This window comes from Dipodomys ordii, unplaced genomic scaffold (genome assembly GCF_000151885.1).
Source record: "Dipodomys ordii isolate 6190 unplaced genomic scaffold, Dord_2.0 Scaffold83, whole genome shotgun sequence".
In the NCBI taxonomy this organism is placed as follows: Eukaryota; Metazoa; Chordata; class Mammalia; order Rodentia; family Heteromyidae; genus Dipodomys; species Dipodomys ordii.
The window spans coordinates 6,770,331-6,793,761 of record NW_012267299.1 but is presented as its reverse complement, the minus strand read 5'-3'; the positions used below and the strand labels follow the sequence as shown (position 1 = coordinate 6,793,761).

The 23,431-nt window shown below is 38.8% G+C and overlaps 1 protein-coding gene across 1 annotated transcript in view; it reads right to left on the bottom strand.

The window, feature by feature from the left end:
• Positions 1 to 23,431, bottom strand: part of Depdc1b (DEP domain containing 1B) — a 63,706-nt gene that overhangs the window by 25,084 nt on the left and 15,191 nt on the right. The window contains exons 3-5 of the mRNA XM_013025236.1: positions 6,990 to 7,125; positions 2,782 to 2,909; positions 12 to 142 (exon numbers count right to left, since the gene is read on the bottom strand). Coding sequence (XP_012880690.1) covers positions 12 to 142; positions 2,782 to 2,909; positions 6,990 to 7,125 — 395 coding nt within the window. The remainder of the gene's footprint in view (positions 1 to 11; positions 143 to 2,781; positions 2,910 to 6,989; positions 7,126 to 23,431) is intronic.

Sequence of the window (23,431 nt, the reverse complement as noted above, 5' to 3'; positions counted from 1 at the left end):
CATGCACTTACTTGACTTGTCATCAAGGATAACAACTCCCTGCTTGCTAACGCTATATACATTATGGATGATGAACTTCGAGTTGACAAGTTTGATGTCTAAAATTTCTTCTAAGGAATCTAAGCCAAGGATTTTCTGTAAACTAAAAAGATAAATATAAGTAAATTAATTACTTTAGAAACCATTATTTGCATGTGAAAATCAATCTTTAAGATGCATTAGTTTATGCATTTTACCCAACCTTTATAGGCAAAAGATTACAAATGGATTATGATGAAAAACTTTAAAAGGTATTTTTACCCTTAATATATTTCAATTACTTTATAATATAATACCCTAAATTCTAAGCAAATACTTTTATAAATAAAAATATTGTAAGAACAAAAAACTAACTTATTTAATGGTGAAAAAATGGTCCTAGTACATCTCCATGAACAAAAGAGTTACTGCAATATTGTTAACTTTAATTTTACACATATTACCTCAGATGCCCAAGACAGCCCAAAATTTTTATTTAAATTTTTTAATGTTTTTTATTGTAAAAATACTGTACAGAGGGGTCACAGTTACATGAGTAAAGTAATTAGTACATTTCCTGTCGAGCATTGTTATCTCCTCCTTTGTTTTTCCCCTACCATCCCTTCCCTCCCCACCTCCCCAACTCTTCCCTCCCCACTCACCGCCCCCCCAAGCTGTAAAGTTCATTTTCAACATAGTGTCTTGTACATCTCTTGTTATAATGGATTAACCTATATCCTTATTTAAGCATTTTGTTATTTCCTTCCCCTCCCCAAATTAGAAAATGTATATACAAGATGCAGGGCACCGACATCAAATACAGTGAAAATAGGGGCTATACCGTGGGGGAAGAACATACAAGAGAAACAAAAAAATCACACAGTACATTTTAAATATGTTAAAAAAAAAACAATAGTAAGAAATAAAAAACCACTTGTGTCCCTATCGGGGTTCATTTCACACATCATCTTATCTGGTCATATGTACATAGCTTTTGACCTTTTCTGTTTGTCCTAGACTTATACTAGTTATTGCAAATAAGGGAAACCATAGGACCTTTGTTTCTTTGGGCCTGGCTTACTTCACTTATTATAATTTTTTCCAAGTCTTTCCATTTCCTAACAAATGGGGTGATATCATTCTTTCTGATGGAGGCATAGAATTCATATATATATATATATATATATATATATATATATATATATATATGTATATTACATTTTCTTGATCCATTCATCTACTGAGGGGCATCTGGGTTGGTTCCATATCTTAGCTATGGTAAATAATGCTGTGATAAACATAGTTGTGCTGGTAGCTTTAGTATGGCCTTGTTTGTGAACATTTGGGTAAATACCCAAAAGTAGGTTGCTGGGTCATAGGGGAGCTCTATGTGTAGTCATTTGAGGAACCTCCATACTGCTTTCCATGGTTGAACAAGTTTACACTCCCACCAACAATGAAGTAGAGTTCCCTTTTGGCACATCCCCTTCAGCATCTGTTGTTATTAGATTTCTTGATTATAGCCATTCTAACTGGAGTGAGGTAGAATCTCAATGTTGTTTTGATTTGCATTTTTTTATGGCTAGAGAAGTTGAGTATTTCTTCATGTGTCTATTGGCCATTCTTATTTCCTCTTCAGAGAAATTTCTCTGTATTTAGCCCACTTATTTATAGGGCAGTTGTTTCTTTAAGGATTTGTTTTTGGGGGAGTTAATTTTTTGAGTTCTAAGTATATTTTAGATATGAGACCCTTGTCTGTCGTACGGCTAATGAAGATATTCTCCCAGTCTGTAAGTTTTCTATTGATCTTGCTAGCTATGTCCTTTGCCATGCAGAAATTCTGCAGTTTCATGCATTCCCATTTGTCCAACCTTTCTTTGATTTGTTGCGTTTCTGAGTCTTTATTAAAAAAATTTTGGCCTGTGCCAAAGAGCCCTCAAGTTTCCCCTAGTCCTGTAATGTTTTCAGGGTGTCTGCTTTGACTCCAAGGTCTTTGATCCATTTGGAGTTGATTCTGGTGCAGAGTGATAGATAAAGATCTCGCTTCAGTTTTCTAAGGATGTTTAACCAATTTTGCCAACACCATTTACTGAAGAGGCTGTCTTTCTTACATTCTATTTTTTTAGCTCCCTTATCGAAGATTAGGTGGTTCTAGGTTGGTGGGTTCATTTCTGGGTCTTCAGTTCAATTCCATTGGTCCTCAACTCTGTTCTTGTGCCAATACCTAGCTGCTTTGATTACTATGGCTTTGTAGTAGAGTTTGAAATTTGGTATTGATATTCCTCCAGCACTGCTCTTTCTGTTAAGGATAGTTTTGCCATTCAGGGTATTTTATCGTTCCATATGAATCTTTGGGTTTAATCCCAAGATTTTTGTGTTAGTTGAAAGTTGAGGAATTCTCAGCTGGATATGGTGGCAATGCCTGTAATCTCCCCACGTGCAAGTGGCTGAGGCAGGAAGATCACTAGAGTTCGACAATCTGGGCTACAAAGTAAGACCTTGTCTCAAAAATAAATAAAAAGCAGCAACCAAAACAACAACAAAAAAAGACCCAAAAAAGTTTAACAACTTTTTAAATTCCTTTTTTAACAAGTGAATGACAACAAAAAATTCACAGAATTCAGTTCAATTACACTTGCTAAATAGCAGAGGTACAAATTACACAATTTGAGGTTTTAAAACACAATTTCAGAAAATTATGCAGAGAGAAGAGGCAAAATAGAACAAAAAGAATTTCTAAAATATAATATTTAAGGTACATACTATGATAATGTCATAGACTTCCATATCTCTTCCACGTTGGCCTCAGTCAGCTGTCTGCGGTAGACCAGACGGCAGGCAGGCACCTCTCCGATGGCAATGCTGTGACGTTTGAACCACATCTCAGAATTCTGGTGGGGCAAGGGAGTGAGAAGAAGGGATGAAAGGGTAACAGATAGGAAAAGAAAACAATATTTCAATATAATGGTTTTATAAGCAATGTCTTTGATTTGGCTGTCTCTAATTTGACTTTAATAACTAGAATTACCAACTAACTTTCTTTGCATGGACTCCAGAGAAGTAGAGACGATTCTTAAGATTAGGTCATGTTATAAAACATATATTCATGAACTACAAAATAGCTAAGGCAATAAGTATAACATTATATGGCTAATATGTCCTTTGTGCATTCCAAATAATCAGTAAGGTGTCATTGGGATAAAATTCTCTTAACTCAAAATTAAGTTGAGAAGTATGTATTTAAATTCACATTGTCCAAGTACAGTGATTAAAGTAAAATTCAAATGTTTATTTATTTTTGTTGTGGGCTGTAGGGCCTGATCTCTGAGCTTGGGCACTGTCCCTCAGCTCTTCAGCTCAAGGCTAGCGCTATACCACTTGAGCCACAGCACCATTTCTGGCTTTTTCTGCTTATGTGGTGCTGAGGAATAGAACCCAGGGCCTCATGCATGCAAGGCAAGCACTCTTACCACTAAGCCACCTTCCCAGCCCCAAAGTGGTTTACTTTTAAGAATTCTCTCCCTTTTTTATTTTGTTATTTGCTTTTTATTATCCATAAGTAGCTGTACAAAGGAGTTGCTATTTAACAAAGCAGATTATTAATATAATACATCTTGATCAATGTCATCCCTTTCCACATTCTTATCCATCCCTCCCCTACACACCGAAGCTTCCCTCATTCTTCTTAGCTGTGTAGAGTATTAAATAAGCACAGTGTTGGAAAGCAGCCCAATCCTGGCTACCTTCAGCAGGACAAATTACCCCATAGGATAGCTAAGGGTGATTGACAGCCCATGATTCCTGGGAAGGAGAAAAGCTAATAAACAGCTTTGCCCCAAACAACAATGACAGGCTCCCTTCGTATTTTATAGCTTGTGTATCACATTATTTAAGTCTTAAAATGTTCTTTGGGTAATCACAGAGAAATTTGACCTTTAGAAGCAAACCTATTAGAAGTCATTGACAAAGAGTTCCTATGAAAACTTTTGGCAAAAAAAAAAAAGGTGAGTTATTTTTTCATTAGGTTTTTTAGTTTTGCTTTGGTGTTTAAAGAACCACTGAATTACAAAAGAAATTCAAAGGACAGATGGATGTGTGAGTTTTTAAGCATGTAAACTTGGTGTTTGTTTTTGAAAATATACTGTTATGTGGGCCTAGCAAGCTACTTCCAAAGGTATTCCAAAACAATATAATGACTATATTGTGAAGGTACTGCTTAGGACATTGTTCATGTGCTGAAAAACAGGAAACCTACCAGTAAAGACTGGGAAATAAAACACATCACTTTTATATTTGATACAGGCACTAATATGAAGTCAGATGTTTAATGATACAGACACTAATATGAAGTCAGAAGTTTAATAACATGAGAAACAGGCATCACCGACAGTTCTAAATGAAAAACATAAGCTCCAAACACTGCTAGCCCAACCTCATTGTGGGTTAGAAACATATATGGAAAACAAGGACACAAGTGAACTGTTGATAATCATGATTCAGCTACAGGGATAGTATGATGGATAGTTCATTTTATTTTTCTCTGCCTAAAAACAACTCTATACAATAAATTAATAACAGCAACAGGGCTCCAAAGTTACTGAGAGCCTGGACGCCAAGATCTATTCTCAGCACTTTATACCTAAGGCCTCTCTTGCTTCTCGTGGCAACCCTACTGCTAAGGTAGTATTTTCCTACTTTCACTGATATGAAAACTTTAGACACAAACAGGTGAAATAAAGAAGTAAGGATGAAAGAAGAAATAAAGAAGTAAGGAAACAGGTTCAAGTGACCAGTAATGAGTAAAGTCAAGATTCAAATCCAGCAGTCTGGCTCCAGAGGCCTCTCTTCCTATTCCTATTATAACTGTTTATTTGTCCCCATAGCAAATACAACAAATAATTGTATTGGCTCTATTTTATTTTTATTATTTTATAACAAGACAAAATAGGACAAAACAAAACAAAAATGAGTAAACTGGGAAAAAATAGAAAGAAAAAGAAAAATAGTAGAAAGGAATGACAAGTCCAAGTTTTTAAGAAAGATGAACTGCTTATTTGATGATCATTGACCTTGTCATTCTAAACTCTGTATCAAGGCCCCCATGAGGAATAGATCCAGTTCCACCATTCTTCCTTAGGACAGGGCTCCAGAAGCAGGAAATCTAGTTTTGTGGTGACATGCCAATAGAAAGCAAATGCCCTGCTACATGTATGAAAGAGAGGTACAAGAAAAGTCAAGGCAAGAATTACGTAATAAAAAAATACTCATGCAGATACAGAAGAGACTGAAGATTTAAAGGCTCAAGACATCACTCAATCTAGGACTCTGGCCCCACTTTAGGCCTCCTGAAAATATTGAAACTGGACATAGAAGAAACTGTCATTGGAACAAAGCCTAGAACAGTAGATTGAGGAGTGTTAATAAACATTTGGTCTTTGGGTGTGGACACTGAGAACCCAGGAGAACAGAGAATGGAAGCCATTTTATCAATGGCATAAAAACACATTTAATATGTGTTTTATTTCTTGTATAAACAACCCTGGAGATGATTTTATAATGCAAAATGTCTACTGAATAACAACTTTGCTTACACAGTTATACTAGGTGTTAATACAATGTTCAAACAATGTACATGATCTCTTGGAGCTTTTCTACCACCGAGTCATTAATTAAATACTGTCATTAGAAATAACGTCTTCAAACAGCATGCAGGTAATTGTTTTCTAAGTGTTTATTTCTATTCTATGCTTCACTAGGTTCTGAGCCTTTTAGAATAAAATTTGTGTCACATATTACTGTCTCTATAGATTCTAGAACAATGCTTGTCATACAAGAACACCCAACAAGTTTTTATAGTTTAGTACTTCTAAATAAAATCTGTCCCCTTAGTTCCATTTTACTGTTAAAGACACCCACTCAGTATAAGCCACCATTACCATCAAATTTAAACCAAGTTCATGACCATCTCTGACCTCTGTCCTTGATGTCATTATTTCTCAAGTCATCTAAGCATGTTAACTATTCTCTCCATACTGAGACATAATACAATCTCGTTAAAACTTTTTCATTCTTTTTTTTATATTACTTAAAATTGACTTCATCATAAAACAAAGACTGACTATCCAAAACAGTGGAGTTGACTTTATAGTGAAAATGTTTACTGAATAACAACTCTATTTGTAGAACCATACTAGGTGTTGATACAATGTTCACAATGTTCAAAAAAATGTACCTGATCTCTTGAAGCTTACATTCCACTTTTGGATATTCTGTCTTACGAAAACAAATTTATCTTAAAACATTAGCTTTAGAAAAATTCCTTAGAATGGCCTTACAAAACATTTTTTTTTCATGCTAGGGACATGGCTCAAGTAGTAGAATACCTAGCATGTTCAAGGCCCTGGGCTGGATATTAAGTTTTTCTTCCAACAAGGAATGATGAATCCCATCACCCAGGAGGCAGAGATAGGAGGATCTCTACATCAAAGAGATCCTCAGCTATATAGAGATAGTACACTTCAAGTGAACTCAAGTTTTCCAACACCAGAAGAACCCACTTTCATCTGTATATTTTGTCAGGGGCCACTACACAATATACCATGCCCCACCCTCTCACAGCTGACACTAATTATAACAAAGCTTAAGAGAAAACAAAAAGGAGAAGTAAATACAGAACAGTCAGGAAAAGGCAATTACAAAGGAGATTTAACAGAAAGCTCATCTGACTGAACAAGTGATGACCAATACCAGCTATATCCCATCAAAATGTCAGCAGGCAAGAGTAAAAACTGCAGGAGCCAATCAATCTTTCTTTGTTAACTGATCTCTCAGCTGTTGACAGGTGTGTTTGCTACTGTTTTACAGAACTTCCAGACTATTGTGGATAAGGGACCAATAGAAAAAAGACCAAGCTGTGGGTTACCAGATGGTTCCTCCTGCTGTGGGCCTTTGGTTTTTGTCTCTGCACTTACCATCACAATGGGCCTCACTGGGATGTTCTCCTGTGAAGTGCCTGGTGGGGGGTCATTCCATTCTGGAAATTTAATAACATCCTTTTGGTATGGGGGCTTTTTGGGATATGGTTTCAGAGGTGAGGAAGGAGGAAATCTAAAAGCCAAGAAGAAATGTTCTATTATTTTAGGCAATGAAGAAACACAGGTATTTCAACAATTCATGTAAGAAATGAGCTCCTGTTTCATTAAATTATTCCACATGGATAGATGTATTAAAAAATAATTATAAAATGTTCATTTATTATGTCCATCAAATGTCCATCAAATACCATTTACAGAGAAAAAGAGTTATCAAATATGTAAAACATTATTTGATTTCGTTTTTTCTGGTTATCAAATACATGAACCATTTGTTATTTGATTTTGTTTTGTTTTTTAAAAAATGGAGGTTTGATAGTCAAAATTCCTGGACTCAAGTGATCTTTCTTCTGTCTCAGCCTCCTTGTGAATTAGGACTACAAGTATACCACCACACTAAACTCTAAAAATGTGATTAATAGTATGAGAGGCCTTTTGTTTACTAAATATGAAATTTTTTCAAGGCCAGCAGAAATTTACAGATGATAAACTCTAAACAGAACTCATTGATAGAGAATTCTTCAATATTATTTGTTAAGACCAAGTATATGAACACATAATGTATTTGGCCTAATGTTCACTTTTAACTTTTGTTTTTCTTGCAAGGCTGTAAATCGTAGACCATTGCACATGCTAGGCAAGTACTCAGCCACTGAGCTTATACCCCAGCACTTAATATTCACTTTTATAGATATTTCTAGTAAACATGAATCTTCCTTCTCTTGAATAATCAATACATTACACAGAGATTGAAGTACCAGTTTAGAAATGTATCTTGAAGGATCTAGAAAGCTGCCCAGTGTCTCTATTCTGCCTTTCAGTATGCCTTTACTGTTCCTAGTCCTCTTGTGTGTTAACACTCACTCCTTAGATTAAGACAGAAAATCACCTGACTTTTAAAACTGGACTACACAATACCAGATAAACAACTAACACTGAATAAACACTGAATTCGTATTCTTCTCAGATGAACTTTTTTCTGAAAGTGTATCAAAAAAAGGATAATGTTGCAATATAATGCAGTGCAGAGCTGGGGGTGGCGATGTAGGTAGTTCAGTGGTTGAGCATTTGCTCACCATGTGGGAGGCCCTGGGTTCCATCCCCCACACCACAGAAGAAACCAAAGCACAAAACTTCATTGCAAAAGCAATACAAGAAAGCTGGGCACCAATGGCTCATAGCTGTTATCCTAGCTACTCAGGCAGCTGAAATCTGAGGATTTAAAGCTGGCCAGGGCAGGAAAGTCCATGAAACCTTTGTCTTCAATTATCCTCCAAAAAGCCAGAAATAGAACTATGGCTCAAGTGGTAAAGCACTAAACTTGAGTACAAAAGCTTAGGGAAAGTGCCCAGAGCCTGAGTTCAAGCCCCAGGACTGGCAACAACAACAACAACACACACACACACACACACACACACACGGAATACAAGAAATCTAGATCTAACTATTGAAATCCAGGTCTAACTGTTAACACAGAAATCAACAAATGGTTGACCTTTGAGTTTGAAAATGTAAAAGAAAATAAACTCTTAAAATCTTGCCCATGATTTCCATGGGGAAAAGTAATTCAATAATGAAACATTCTTCAAGAAAATGCAGAATCAAAGATTTTTTAGATGTCTATAGTTTTCAAGGAAATTCTTATATCAAGGTGAATCAGGAGAATCACAAATAATAAACTCTGTGCAGAAACACACTTAAGAAGTCACAAGAGACAAGAAAAGATGAGTAATGGAGAAGATGAGCTTCATCTTCTCTGAAAAGAACATCTAATAACTGAACTTCACTGCAAAAGTCAGTTTTGAGCTGGGGAAAAAAGATGAGGCCTGGAAATCATTAAATCAAGTAAGGATAAATAAACTGCAAGATAGCTTCAATGTCTGGCAATCAAGTTACCAAGGTAGGCATTCCCAAGATAGTCTAAAATATAAATTAAATGGATTTTTTAAGGCAGTCCTATTTAGCAATTAAAAGCTAGCGTACAGAAATCCATCCAGCTTCCTTATTCTTTTTATTACTTGTTTTCAAAGACAGGACCACACTCACATTGGATTTGCTTCTCAAGTGCTGGGATTGCTGGTGCACAGTGCCATGCACAGCTCCAATACAATTTCACAGCAGCTAACAGTCACACAAGAGCTCTGCTTCTAAGTTGTGATATTTATGTATACACACATACAATACTGCATACAACTCCAGCAGTTCACAGAGCATCCACATCTCTCAACTCACCAAAAATTAAGCACAGCCAGGTGCTGGTGGCTCACATGTATAATCCTAGCTAATTCAGGAGGCTGAGATCTGAGGGTTGTAGTTCAAAGCCAGGCAGACAAAAAAGTCCATGTGATTCCTATCTTCAATTAACTACCAAAAGAGCTAGAAGTGGAACTGTAGCTGAAGTGGTAGAGTGATAGCTTTGAGCAAAAAAAGCTCAGGAACAATGTCCAGGCCCCTGAATTCAAGCCCTAGAGCCCTCCTCACCCACCCCACCCCTACACATTAAACACAATTGCCACCACCAAAAGCTATTTTCACTCCCTCAATTCCATTTCTTCAACTATGGCTTAAAATGTTTATGCCTGAGTTCCAGAACTGTCCCTGTGGAATGTAGAAGACTAAATCATGTTACTCATTTACCAAGAACTCAAGTGGATGATCTATAAATTTCCTTCTACATTTCTGTTTTCCCCAAACTCAAAAGTACTATCTTCCTAGGACCAAAGTAGAATTTCCTATAACTGAAGAGATGCCAATGACTCTCTTCTCCAGCGCCCCCCACTTCCCTCCCACCCCCGGAAGATGAGCTCTTTGCACAGCTGCAGCTAGTGGCTAGCAAGTGAACTATCAGTTCTCACCCCAGTCTGCCAACCTTGCTAGAGACAGAATGAAGAAGAGCTCCCTCTTGTGGGGCACTTTGATTTTTGAGCATTAAAAGTTACCAATTTAATCCTGACATTTTAATCACCTAATCTGGGAGCTACAAATCCTATTAGAGCCGAGCTAGTTCAAATGTCACATATTTCACGTGGGAGATTAAGGTGCAAGATAGGATGGCAATTTATTAAGAGCCTTGCTTTTTTAAAGCTTTACTAACTGGCTGTGAGAACAAAACATTTTGTACAAAAGACTTAGAACCAACCCCCTTTACTGTGCTTAGTGGCCCACACCTGAAATCCCAGAATTCAAGAATTGACAACAAAAGGATCTTGAAGCCAGCCTGGGTTAGATGGTAGGAACCTGTTTCAAAACACCTTGTCCATTTAATGAGAAATATTTAAATTTTGTTGAAAGACATAAAGAAACAGCTTTATCATGTTGGTGAATAAGAACATTCAATATCATAAAGTGTCCATTTTTCCCAGGCAGATCTGCAGGGATAATCAAAATCCAATGACAATATAAAAAGTTCTTCATGAACATGATTTTTTTTTATAGTCTTTGGTTTTTCGTGTGTGTGTGTGTGTGTGTGTGTGTGTGAGAGAGAGAGAGAGGGGGGGGGAGAACTGGGGTTTGAAGTCAAGGTCTCACACTTACTGAGTAGGTACTTTACCAATAAACCAAGCACAAACATGATAAATGGGTTGTAAAATGTATGTGGAAATGCAAAGGAACAAAACTAATAAAGACCTTCTTAAACCAGAGTGAGGTGACTTGGCTTACGGGATATGAAGGCTAACAAGAATAATAGAGAAGGGCAAGCCTCACAGCACAAGCCCTAGTTTCTCATCTCAGCTTTATGACACTGGGAGCCAGACATAGGGCTGTCCTATCCACCGCTGACTCTCGGAAGTATCCCTGGCCTCTCTTCTCTGGATGCCAGTAGCATCCCCTAACACAATTGTTATAACAACCAAAATTTTCACCAGACATTGCCAGTGTCCCCTGCAGAATGGTACTAAGTCCTAAACAAAGAGAATTGAAAACAAACATTCAATCTCACATGTAAGAAAGACGATCTCTGATGAAGTAGACCTTATAGATAAATGGGAAAGCAAGAACTGCTCTAAACCACCCTGGGTCAGCTCATTATCCATTTAGGGAAAATGAAATTGCATGCTCGTGGCAAATTGCCACATTTCCAAAGATGTTTACATTGTAAAGGTGTTTAAAAGTGAACAGCCTACATCCACACTCTTCTGAACTGTGATCCTGTCACTACAGTATACAAGGCAGGGTATATTTCTCTACCCTGGAGTCTAATGAGTCCCTCAAAGGGCTTTAATAATAATAATAATAATCACAACTGCCAAAAGCATTCGATCTTATGGGCTGAACCCTCTATGTCTCTTGGAATTCTTGCTCTCCTGTCACACATTCTTTGCAGAGCTCCTGCTTAGAAACCAACCATCATGTAAGAAGTATGACTACCCTAAGACCACTATGTTGTGTAATAGGGAAGGGGCAGAAAAAGGCCCTAGATAATGAGATACTCTGTGGAGAGAAACTGAGTCAAGGAGCACCAAAACTCCAGAGTAATGAATAAAGGCATTCTGGCAATGGGCTCTTGGCAGCCCCAGCTAATGTCTACCTAAGTCCTCCTGAATTCCCAACCCACACAACTATGCAGAAATTACGATGGATGTTTTAAGCCAGTAGCTTTAACATGGTTTCAGGTGCAACAGATAACTAACTACAAGAGAAGTATGTGGTATTTGCATCAGAATGAAGTGAATGGAAGCCTGAAGGAACTCAGGAAAACTTTATAGAGCCTGGAAGAACAGTAAGGAATTTGTTATTGGAAGTTAAAAAGGTAGTAAAAAAGATCTCCACAAAACCGTCACCTGTAGTAACACGGAAAAAAGAAAAAGATCTGGCCAAGGACTTTCCCAGGATTAATGGTGACAAGAGATGGCTAAACTAATAAAGGACCTGTTTGTTTAGAGGAGATACAAAGGAGAAGATTTAAAAACAGGCTTTCTTATGCCCAGTCCTTCCCAGCACAGGTTCCCACAGTAAAATGATCTTTGCCAAGATCAAATCCACGGCATTTTTAGTAAAATATAGTTGCAAACTAGGCACTAATACCTGGCTGTAAGATTTTAGCTACAATCTAGAAAGACGTAAGGCTCAAACTATCAGGGTTTTGTGAAATGAAAAAAAAAAAAAAAGACAAACACTTTTCTCTCCTTTACCCTCCTGGTTTATTTCCTACTCCTTTCATTCAGCACTGGCTCTTCGTGTATATCAAGATATTCCTATTGTACAAGAAATTCCAGGGATTTTAAGCACTCCATGACAATATGTGGGGACAAATACCAAATAGATTCCATATTATATCATATATGTTTAGACTCTTCAGGGTATTGTACTATAGTAGACTTACAAGTAGCCCAAGATAGAGAAGCTGTCTCTAAAGAGATTTATGAATGTGACTTGGTTTGGTGGGGCAAATCACCAGATAAGACGATATCAGCAGAAAGCCCCACATTCTTCAGACAATAGTATTAGCAGAGTTACCAAGTACTGGAACAGTTCAAATGACATCCACTGGATTTTTCAAACAAAAATGAGGAGCCAAAACTCTCAACAACCTATAAGCAAAGAGAATCTCAGAAAGATACTGCACTGCAAACAGAGGCTATTTCTTATGAAAAGGAAGTATAACCCAGAATGCTGAGCCAACATTAGAAACTAGAGCCAGGAGCCACCTAGAATCCCTGGAGGAAACAGAGCATCGCTCTAATCAAGAAATGGCAGCCATGTATATAATTACATTTCAAAACAATGCTAAGGACCAATGATCACTGAATTTGATGCTATATTGAAATGCAACTTAGAGAAGTCTAGTTGAAGGAGGTAAATGTAGTTTGCAAATAAAAGGAGTATCAATGGAGCCAGAGGCAAACTTTGACAGACTGTATTTTCCAAGGATGGTCACAACATTCTCTCTTCCATCACATGTGCTCTTCCCAATCCATATGTTCTTCACATCCCATGTGTTTTCCATCCTATATGCTTCTTCTGGTCCCATATGTGATTTAGATAGTACCCATCAACAGAAAGAGATTATTTCTACAGCCTCACCCCATGTGAGTGAGCCAGGTGATGACTGTAACTAACACAATACATCAGCAATGATGTTCTATCAGGTCCAGGCAGACCTCGGTTGTCTGGAAGTCTTCTCTTTTTTTCACATCTTTTAATTTTAATTGTCAAGGTAATGTACAAAGAGGTTATAGTTGCATACGTGGAAGTCTTTTCTTCTTGCCTGTTGGGAATATCTGCGTTGGAAATGCTCACCGTTGGGACACAAAAGAGGCCAGTTACCATGAAAGTATAAAGATGATCATGACATTGTGATGCAAGAAGTTCAGGCCTACAGACTGAAACTTCATTTGGAAAGATAGAGACAGAACAGGATGCACAAAGGGACACTTGTGAGAGGAGAAAGAAGCTAATGTATAAGAAAAAATGTTCTAGCCTAATTGATATACTGTAGGTAAGGGACAACTTGCTAGATGAGCTCTTCCTTAAATTCTTGACACAACATCCATGAGAAAAATCAAATGCTTACTTAAAGCCACTAAAGTATGAGGTACACTGTTTCTTCACAATAAAAAAACTAGAGCAATTCCTAATGAAAATGATGAAATAAAACCTTGGTTTATTTATGTCTTTGGTAATAATCCCTTTTTTTGAAAATGAAAGTCTATTACTTTCACAAGAAATATAACAGGTTAAAAAAAATTAAAGAATATCCAAGCATAATATAAGGATTTGGGGAGAATAATGAAAGGGTGACACTGATTAAGATGGACTGTACTTAGAAACTGATACATTGAATTCTGTTTTGTACAACTACTTACAGATAATAAAAAATATGATTTAAAAATTATACACAATGCCAGGCACCAATGACTCATGCCTGTAATCCTAGCTACTCAGGAGGCTGAGATCTGAGGATCACGGTTCAAAGCCAGCCCAGGCAGGAAAGTCTATGAGACTCTTATCTCCAATAAACCACTCAGAAAAAAGAAGAGGCATTCTGACTCAAGTGGTAGAGCGCTAGCCTTAAGCTGAAGAGTTGAGGGACAGCGCCCAGGCCTAGGGTTCAAGCCCCACAACCGACAAAAAAAAAAAATTATATACACACAAAGGTTTCAGTGTAGATTTGTCTTTATCAAAGGAACTTGGAGGAACAAGCTACGGTAGAAATCTCAATGTTAGAGCCTCTGTTGCTGCTTACTTTCCTTTGTTGTGCCTCCATTTTCATATGCTTATCAGCAGATAAATGTTGAACACTTCCGCTTCATGGTCAACACAGAATCCATAGCCAGCTATATGTGCAGCCAACTTGTCTGTTTCTGTATTTCTCCATGATTATATCTACTGCCTCCTCTTGACTTACAAGGAAAACCTACAAAATAAATGTTGATCTGTCTAGAAATAATACAGAAAAAAATTGCTGTTATTTTTGGTGAAAAAATAAACTTGACAGTTTATTTCAATAAAAATAAAATATGGATTTGCTTTAAAGTTCAGGTACATTGTTTGGATGAGGTCCAAACAAATTCTTGTTCATTTTCTTAAAAAACATTTAATACTCAGTTTCACTTGTTTCGCAATTCAAGACAAAGTGTTTTGTAGCTACTCATGGTACATAAAATATTTTAATTAAAAGTAAGAGATTATTACCATTTAAAAAAAAGAATCCGTAAAAATAGAAGAAAGTATCTCTCTGACTTTAGGTAATAAAGACTTTTTGAGAAATCTAAACTATATGTCACAAAGAAAAGGACTGATATATCTAATTACACTAAAATTAATAACTTTTGTCCTTTAAGATGCCACAGATAAAGTAAAAAGTGAGGGCTGGCAGTGTAACTAAGTAGTAGACTGCTTGTCTGGCATAATGAAGGCTGAGAGTTTGAGCCCCAGTCATACAAAAGAAAGAAAGAGAAAATGAAAGATCTTGACAATCCATATAATTAACTAAGGATTACTATGCCAAATCCATTTTTTTTAACTACTAAGAAAAAATCTATAGAAAAAGGCAAACACTGTGAACCAAGAAATTCCAGATATGGGATCAAAAATAAGAAATACCCATATAAATGTTACTAAGTCTCATTAGTAATCAAGAAAATCAAAATAACATCACAAGAGATGACGCTGCATGCACACCAAATTAGGAAAATGTTAAGTCTGGTAATATCAAGTATTTTCTACTACTGGAATAAAAAATTAGCAAATCCACTATGGAAAATGATTTGTCACGACCTAGCAACAGCGAACATATACATATGTTCAGATCAAAATGCACTCCTAGTGACTCTAGGTGTCAAAAGCCACACTAGTGTATTCAAAAAGAATAATAAATTTACATGGCAGCATTGTTCATTAATAGCAAAACCAAAAATAGGAAACAATCCAAATCTCCACTAACAGGAAAACAGATAAGCAGCATGTGGTATATTAATATCAGAAATAGCCATGAGAATCAAGTGAGCTATGACACACATCAAAACAAATAAATCTTTAAAATCATATTACATGACTCACACATGTAATAATCCTAGCTACTGAGGAGGCTGAGACAGGAGGATCAGGGTTCAAAGCAACCCAGGGAGAAAGTCTGTGAGACTCTTCTTGTCTCTAATAAACAATCCCAAAAAAGCTGAAAGTAGAGCTGTGTTTCAAGTGGTAGAGTGCTAATCTTGAGCAAAAGAAGCTCTGGGACAGCAACTACAGCCTAAGTTCAAGCCCCTAAAACCAGCACAGAAAACATATAGATAGATAGATAGATAGATAGATAGATAGATAGATAGATAGATAGATAGATAGATAGATAGATAGATAGATAGATAGATAGATATGAAAAAAGATAACACATACTTTCATACTTTGACACATTTTATATAAAAGCAAATGCCTGTCATCTTTGATACTAAGGAGGCTGAGATACGAAGATCTCAGTTCAAAGTCAGCTTGAGCAGAAAAGTCCATGAAACTCTTACTTTCAATTAATCAGCTTAAAAAATGGGAAGGGGAAACAAAGGAGGAGGCTACAATGCTTGATAAGAAATGTACTCATTGTCTTGCCCATGTAATTGTAACCCCTCTGTACAGTATTTTCACAATAAAAAAAAATGTTAGATTTTTAAAAAGAGGCATCCGAGTAAGAACAGCAGCACGCAGGTGGTATTCAGGTAAGGGGTAGGTTTATTCATTGTTCTGGCTGGCACCAGGCCATGTTGGCCCTCCACCCGGCTGGGAAAGAGAGTGTCTGGGCCTGGGCTAGGCCTTATCTAGGGTATGGGTAGAGAAAGGTGTGGCCACATCACCTTCAGATGTGACCTCAGCAAATGCAGATGTGACCTCTTCCAGGTGTGTCAGTTGCCTAGGTAACGCAGGTACTGGGTGGAGACTTTGCTGTGAGGAGGGTGGAGTCTGCTCACCATCCAGGAGCAGACCCTACAAAAAGTCTAGAGTAGAGGCATGGCTCAAGTGGTAGAGCACCAGCCTCAAGCAAAAAAGCCAAGGAAGAGGGTAAGTTTCTGAGTTCAAGCCCCAGTACTGGCAAACAAAAAAAGTTCAAAACAGATACATTGCTTTAAGGACACACATATACTTTACCGCCAATCCCCTCCCTCCCCCAAAAACTGGAACAATAAACACCAGTCTAGATACAGATGGGATATGAGAAAATGACACAAACTGTAGGTTATAGGCACTGATTGAAACAGTATACTGTCATGACACACACTGTTCATATGTAGTCTATACAATATTTGAAAGATTCCTCAACATAATTGAGAGCATAAAAAGGAACAGAGCTCCCCCTAGTGGGATACCATTGTTTTTCCTCTAAAAGTTTTACCTCTAATAAAAGTATCTAGAACTCCACCTTTGCACATGAAAATTAGGAGCAGAAAAATAATAAGCCTTAGCTAACCAGGCAACAAAGCAACCCTGGTCTCCTCGTGCCACCTCCATTGCCAAATGTTGGTGAAAAAAAGCAATCAACAATAACTCAGATCCAAACTACTAGCCTTTGCCTAACATACTTGAAATCAGTAATTCATTACTTATTCAATTGATTTTTTAAAAAATCTTCAACTGGGGCTGGGAAGGTGGCTTAGAAGTAGAGTGCTTGCCTCTCATGCATGAGGCACTGGGTTCGATTCCTCAGTCCCACATAAACAGAAAAAGTCAGAAGTGGCACTGTGGCTCAAGGGGTAGAACTGCTAGCCTTGAGCTGAAGAACTGAGGAACAGTACCCAGGCCCAGAGTTCAAGCCCCACGACTGGCAAAAATAAAAATAAAAAAATTTTCAACTGATTAAAAAAAAATCCTAGGACATCTAGGTTTCCAAAGCTTGGCACAGATCTTACAATGTCACACATTCTCTTTCACAATCTATGTTATACTAAAACTCTTCCTTCTGTAACAATAAACATCTGTATCATCCGTAGCTTTTGTCCACCAATTTCTTTGCCTCTGCTACCTAAGGCCTTCATACCAACAGAGAAACTAGAAAGAAAAATCCAACAACAAAAATTCTAACGCTACTGTTTCTCAAAAACCCATGGGTTAATCACACCTATGATGGTCCTCTGTAAATCTACTGAACATGTTTAAGAGAAAATAGTATCTCGTCATCTAAACACTGTAATGCTGCTAATGATTATATTCTAGCTTACTGCTTGACAATGGCTCAGGAACTTACAGTGAATAAGGAAAAGAGACTGGGACTGAAGCTAGAAAAATAGATGCCAAACTAAGCAAGCTTTCCCCTATTACATATGAATAAAAATTCCACTACGAGTAAAAGATTGATGAGTATTTTTAAGACAAGGAGATGTGAGGTGATCTGAAAGTCTTTAAAATAAAAGGAATTACTTGGAAAATAAATTCCATGCAACAAAAGAAAAATAAATAAAACATCTCTGATTTTAAAAAGAGTAATGCAACACTGATATGAGGTGGATGTATATAATCCCAGCACTCAGAAGACCAAGGGGATGGCAAGCTTGAGACCAACCTGGGCTACGTGGCAAGATTCTATGTAAAATTTAATTTAATTTAATTTAGGAATGTGGAGGAGAAAGAAATACAAACAATTACAAAGGAAAGAAGAAACTACAACCATTTACAATAGCATCAAAAAAAAACATGAACTATCTAGATCTAAGTCTAAGATCTAGTGCAAAACCTGTAACTTTAAAACAACAGACTACTAGCTGGGCATGGTGGCTCATCCCTGTAATCCTGACCAAAGGAGGCTAAGATAAGTAGCAATGTGGTTTGAGACCAGCAAGGGCAAAAATTCACAAGACCCATCTCAATGAAAAAAAGCTGATGACAGGTGGCATGCAACTGTCATCTCTGCTACAATGGGAAGCACAAATAAGACAATTTAGGCCCAGACTGGCCTGAGAAAAATTTCACAAGACTCAATCTCAAAAATAACCAGAGCAACAGGGTGTGGCTTAAGCAGTATAAGACCACCTAGCAAGCAAGTTGTGAGTTTAACAAAGCAGGGGGGGCAGAGGGAGAGGGGAGAATACAAAACATCTAAGATTACACATCTAAATTAACATCTGAGATTAAACATCTAAATAAATAGAAAGATATATAACATCCTCAGGATTTGGAAGGTTCAATTTCACTAAGAAGTTACATCTTCACATACTGATCTTCTTATCCATACAATTTCATTCAAAGTCTCAGTAGGAAGTTCATAAGAATAAATCACGTTGCATCTAAAACAGAGTGAAAGGCAGAAGAACCAAAATAACTACCAAATCACATAGTGGAGAACCCACACTACGTGATTTAAAGATTCATTATGAACTTGCAGTAATGGAAACAATACTGTATTAGAAACAACCTAGATAGATAGAACAAGAGAATAACCTAGGAATCGTGGTGGCATGTTCCCCTGGGAAGAATGCAATGTACTAGAAACCAAGGGCTAGAGGCAGAAGCCTACTTACATCCCCCCAGGGATTCGCGAGGGAACCTTGGCTTCCCATCTCCCCCACTCTATGCCCAGCAGTTAGAATTCCTATCCCCAAAAAGGACATTCTTTTGCCAGGGGGCAGAGCAGTGGCATTCTAGAGTCTTCAGGGCCAGGGAGCAAGCAGGTAAGAAGAAGAAAGATACCATAGCAGGGGTAGCTGACCTTGATTAGAAGATAGGCGGGCTGTGGTAGCCATGGCACTCAGGGGCTTCCTGGGCCACTACAGAGAGGGTAGTGTATAGTGATGGAAGCTCCAGACTCTGAGGAATGAACTTCTGGGTCAATCTACCAGGTCCCTGTCAAGCTGATGGTGGAGGGTAAGGAACTTGCAGTGGAGACAGACAGAGATCAGCTGCAATCACAGGAACTACGGTGGAAAGCCCCACAAACTTGCGTGGGGAAATAGATGCATGGAGTCCAGGAAATGGACTGGCCACGGACTGGCCACGCGGGTACAGGCTCTCATCTCTCCCTTCAAGAAGCTGACAGCCCCCTGCTGCCGTATCTTTCCCACTTCCTCAGGTGGCTTCTAGCCCATCAAGGAGCACAGCCAGGTGGCAGAGCCAGGTCATTACCATCAGGAGACATAGGACTCCTTCAACAGTAGCCTTTGCTTAAGGTCACCTCATCATCCTGACCAAGACTGTCAGAATTGTATCCTGTGGACCTGGGCTTCACCTACCCACTTCTTTCCCTCCCGGTTTTCCTGGAGGTCAGACATGTATCATAGAAGCAGGGTTCACTCCTTCAACTCCTCTTCCCTTCCTGCGTGTCCTCCCAGCAGCTCCCCCAACCCCTGGCATTAAATCTCTTGCATACCTAGTCCCATTTTGTTATCTTCTCTATTCAAAAGAATTATCAGATATCTTCTAATAATTTAATTTAATATCAGAATTTAATTTAAATTAATAATCAAACAATTTAATACCAGAATCTTTTCTGAATTTAACTCATCTACATGTAATGACTTCACATGAATGTAAGAAATGTAAATGCCTACTACATTTCAGATACCAATAGGTCACAGAATATAAGAATCACTAACAGACTCTGCCCTCAAGAAACTATGAGTTGCAGCCCAATTGCCATCACTTGCTTGTTCATGGACCCCAGTTTTGATCATTTACTTACTGTTGGTGGCTGCATACAACTGCAAATCAGGCAGTTCCAACAGAGGTTGTATGACTGCAAATACTCACTCTGACCCTATGCAGAACAAGTCTGCTGAGCCTTGGTCTAATGGAAAGGGAGAAAGGACTCAACAAGGAGCATGTCTACCTCTTTCCTTCTCTATCACCAACAACTGGCACAGTCAACCTGAACACTACAAAGTTGCAGGGGAGCTGTTTGGTACACTGAATGTGCAAGCAAGTGAAGTATGATTACATGAGGAGTGGGTAGCAAACAGCCAAGAGCTTGCATTAGAACCCAGTGCTGCCTCACTCCAAATCCTGTGTTTATTAGAGTCCTTTCTTCCCTGAGCACTCAGAGCAGAGTCACCATACCTGGGAAACAGATATGAGTGTGGTTACAGCTGCTTGCTGACTACACAATCAGAAAGGGAACTAACTACTACAGACCAGCCCTGTAACTTCTTTCTCAGAGAATACAAGAAATCGTGCTGGCTGATGGGAACGTACAGATAGAAGGCAAATTCTGGCTGGAGTGGAGCTAACGGGCAGCACTGGGTTGGTTCCAAATTGTACCACATCTCCCACCACTTATGTGTAATAACATGGAACTTGTTTGCTGCTTTCCCTCTACCTTGTTCACACTGATCATGCTTTCCCTTCCTCACCTGGCAAACATCAGTTACCCATCAAGACTCAATTGTCACCTTGGGAGAAACTACTTCCTGACTGATTCAAGCAGAACCAAATCCTACAGCACTGGAGTCATATTCTAACACAGCCTTTGTCTTCTAACTCAAGTGTTCAGCTCTGAACCTCAGCATCAAATGACACTCCATGGTGCTTGAGAAAGGATGGAAAGGAGAAGGAAAGGGGAAAGCTGTGTATATGAGGATCTAATTAAGAGAGACCCTAAAACACAAATGTTCTTTGAAAGCAAAAAAAACTCCACAAAGCTCAGAATATGTGTGGAACAAGCAGCTGGTGCAATGCTGATTGGACTAGCTGCATAAAACTGCTTCCACAGGCTGTACTTCCTGAGTCTCACCTGAAACACCTGCCGGCCCCACCCACCCCTACTTTATGGACCTGCCACAAAATGGCACACACCACCCTTCAGCAACTTTTATAAATCTAGTCTTATAATCTGCATCTAAGGCAGCCTCCTACTCTTCAGAAAGTTATGGTTGAGAATTTGACCTGAAAAGCACTGATTAATGCCTGTATACTTTATTATTCTGCTCCTATGTCAATAATACCTGAGAAATGCTTTTGTTCAGACTGCCCTTCCTGGCCAGAAGACCAATTCTCTGTTGTGTGAAATGACAGCTATGCTGCTCCTTTGGTATTTCTGGATTCTGGCTACATTCCCTACTCAGTGAAGCTTATAAAAACTAGGCATCATGAAGGAAAGAAACCTGGTTAAGGATCAAAGAGGAAAGAGAATTTCAAGAGCAAGTTGGTGATGGCCAAATAGGCAAAACAAATAAATGTGAAGGGAAGGGACAAAGAAACCTGAGGGACTATGAGGTATAGGAACTGTGACCACCAATGAAAGACTAGGATAAATAGACAAACCAAGATTTTAAAATTAGCATGAACTGATCACCAGATGACCCTAAAGGGGATGTGACAGAGGCATACCAATAATCAGGAGTTGGCTTTGGTGATTCAGGAGAGTACAATGAGGCAGGCTGTGAACATACCTGTAACCTCCTGGTGACTGAGGGCAGTGATGGTCTCAGTGTGATACAACAGCACCTCTAGAACTTTCAGCTCAAGGTCTAAGTGTACCTGGACTGCTGTTGGCACCCGACCCTGTGCATAGCTCAAGGCCTGCCAGATCCTGTGCAAAGTTGCTGCACATCAATCTGTCTGTGGCTCTGCTTTCAGGCAGTCCATAGATGCCTAGCCATCTCTGCACCCTAACCTAGGCCCAGGCTACACACATTGCTTTTTTACACCAACCTACGTTCTTAATTGCAGTTGGAAGCAAGAGAACCCAATTCTGTAGAATTTAGAAAGGAATTTGAAGCTCTCAGAAAGGCCACAAAATCAATGGGAGAAGCAGAGAAGCCAGACAAGGCAAGAAAAACAAAAGCTGAGACAAAGGGGAAAGGAGTCCCTTCCTCACACACTGAGGAAATGAGGCCATGCCTGGAACCTTACAGCATGAAGCAAGCCCTTGCCATGATTCTGCCTCCCTGTACTTCTTTCCACCTTGGCCCCGGCAGGCCACCACTGCTCACAAGAAACTCCAAGCCACTCTCACTCAAGATTCAAAGAACCTTCCCTTTGCAACTCTCACCCAAGAGTCCAAGTCCCAGGGAAGGCTGTCCAAGCAACCAAGGGGAGCCCACGTGGCTCACCCTCACTGCTAAGGGAGAACAGCAGGGAATCACCAACTGCTAAAGGGCACACACACTCCCTTTTTACCCAGGCCCCACAAATACGCCCTCCCACAAAGCAGAAAAGTAGTTCAGAATGCTTGGCAGCAAAAGAATGTTAAACGTCCCCTTTCTGTTTATTTTCACTAGCACCCCCAGAATTCCAATCTGGCCCTTCATTCCTTTTCTTCCCCCACATTTTTATTCGCTTCAACTAATTGTACAGGTGGGTTTCGTTTGACGCATCCATACACGCATTCAACATGCTGCCATCAGACTCACAGCTTCGGTCACTCACCCTCATCCCCACTCCCCAAACCCACCTCAACATGCACCAGGGTTCCACATTCACGAGTGTTCATAAAGTATTCCAACTACACTCACCCTCCCCCGCCCTCTCTCTCCACCCTCCTCCCGCTCACCACTAGTACCCTCCCCCTAGACAGAACCTACTTTACACTCCTGCCGTTCCCTTTTTGTAAGTATATGTTCGCTGTTCAGAGGGTTTCTCGGTGCCTTTTCACTAATGCATAGAGTACTCACACTGATGCCCTCACTCTCACTTTCTCTATACCTCCTACCATTATTCAACAGCTTTCAATGAGTTTCCTTATGCCATCTTTATCCTCAGAAGCAATGTACGTTAGTGTTTTTCATCTTCTCACTCATTAAACAAGAAGTACAAACAGGAGGATTGTGGTCCACAATGGTCCAGGAAACATAAAAAAAAAAGGGAGGAAAGAGAGGGGGGAGGGGAAAGGGGGGAGAGTTAATCATCTTATAGAGAAAGAATTAACAATGAACAACTGAATGCAGTTGGATTGGAAGAATCACTTCTGA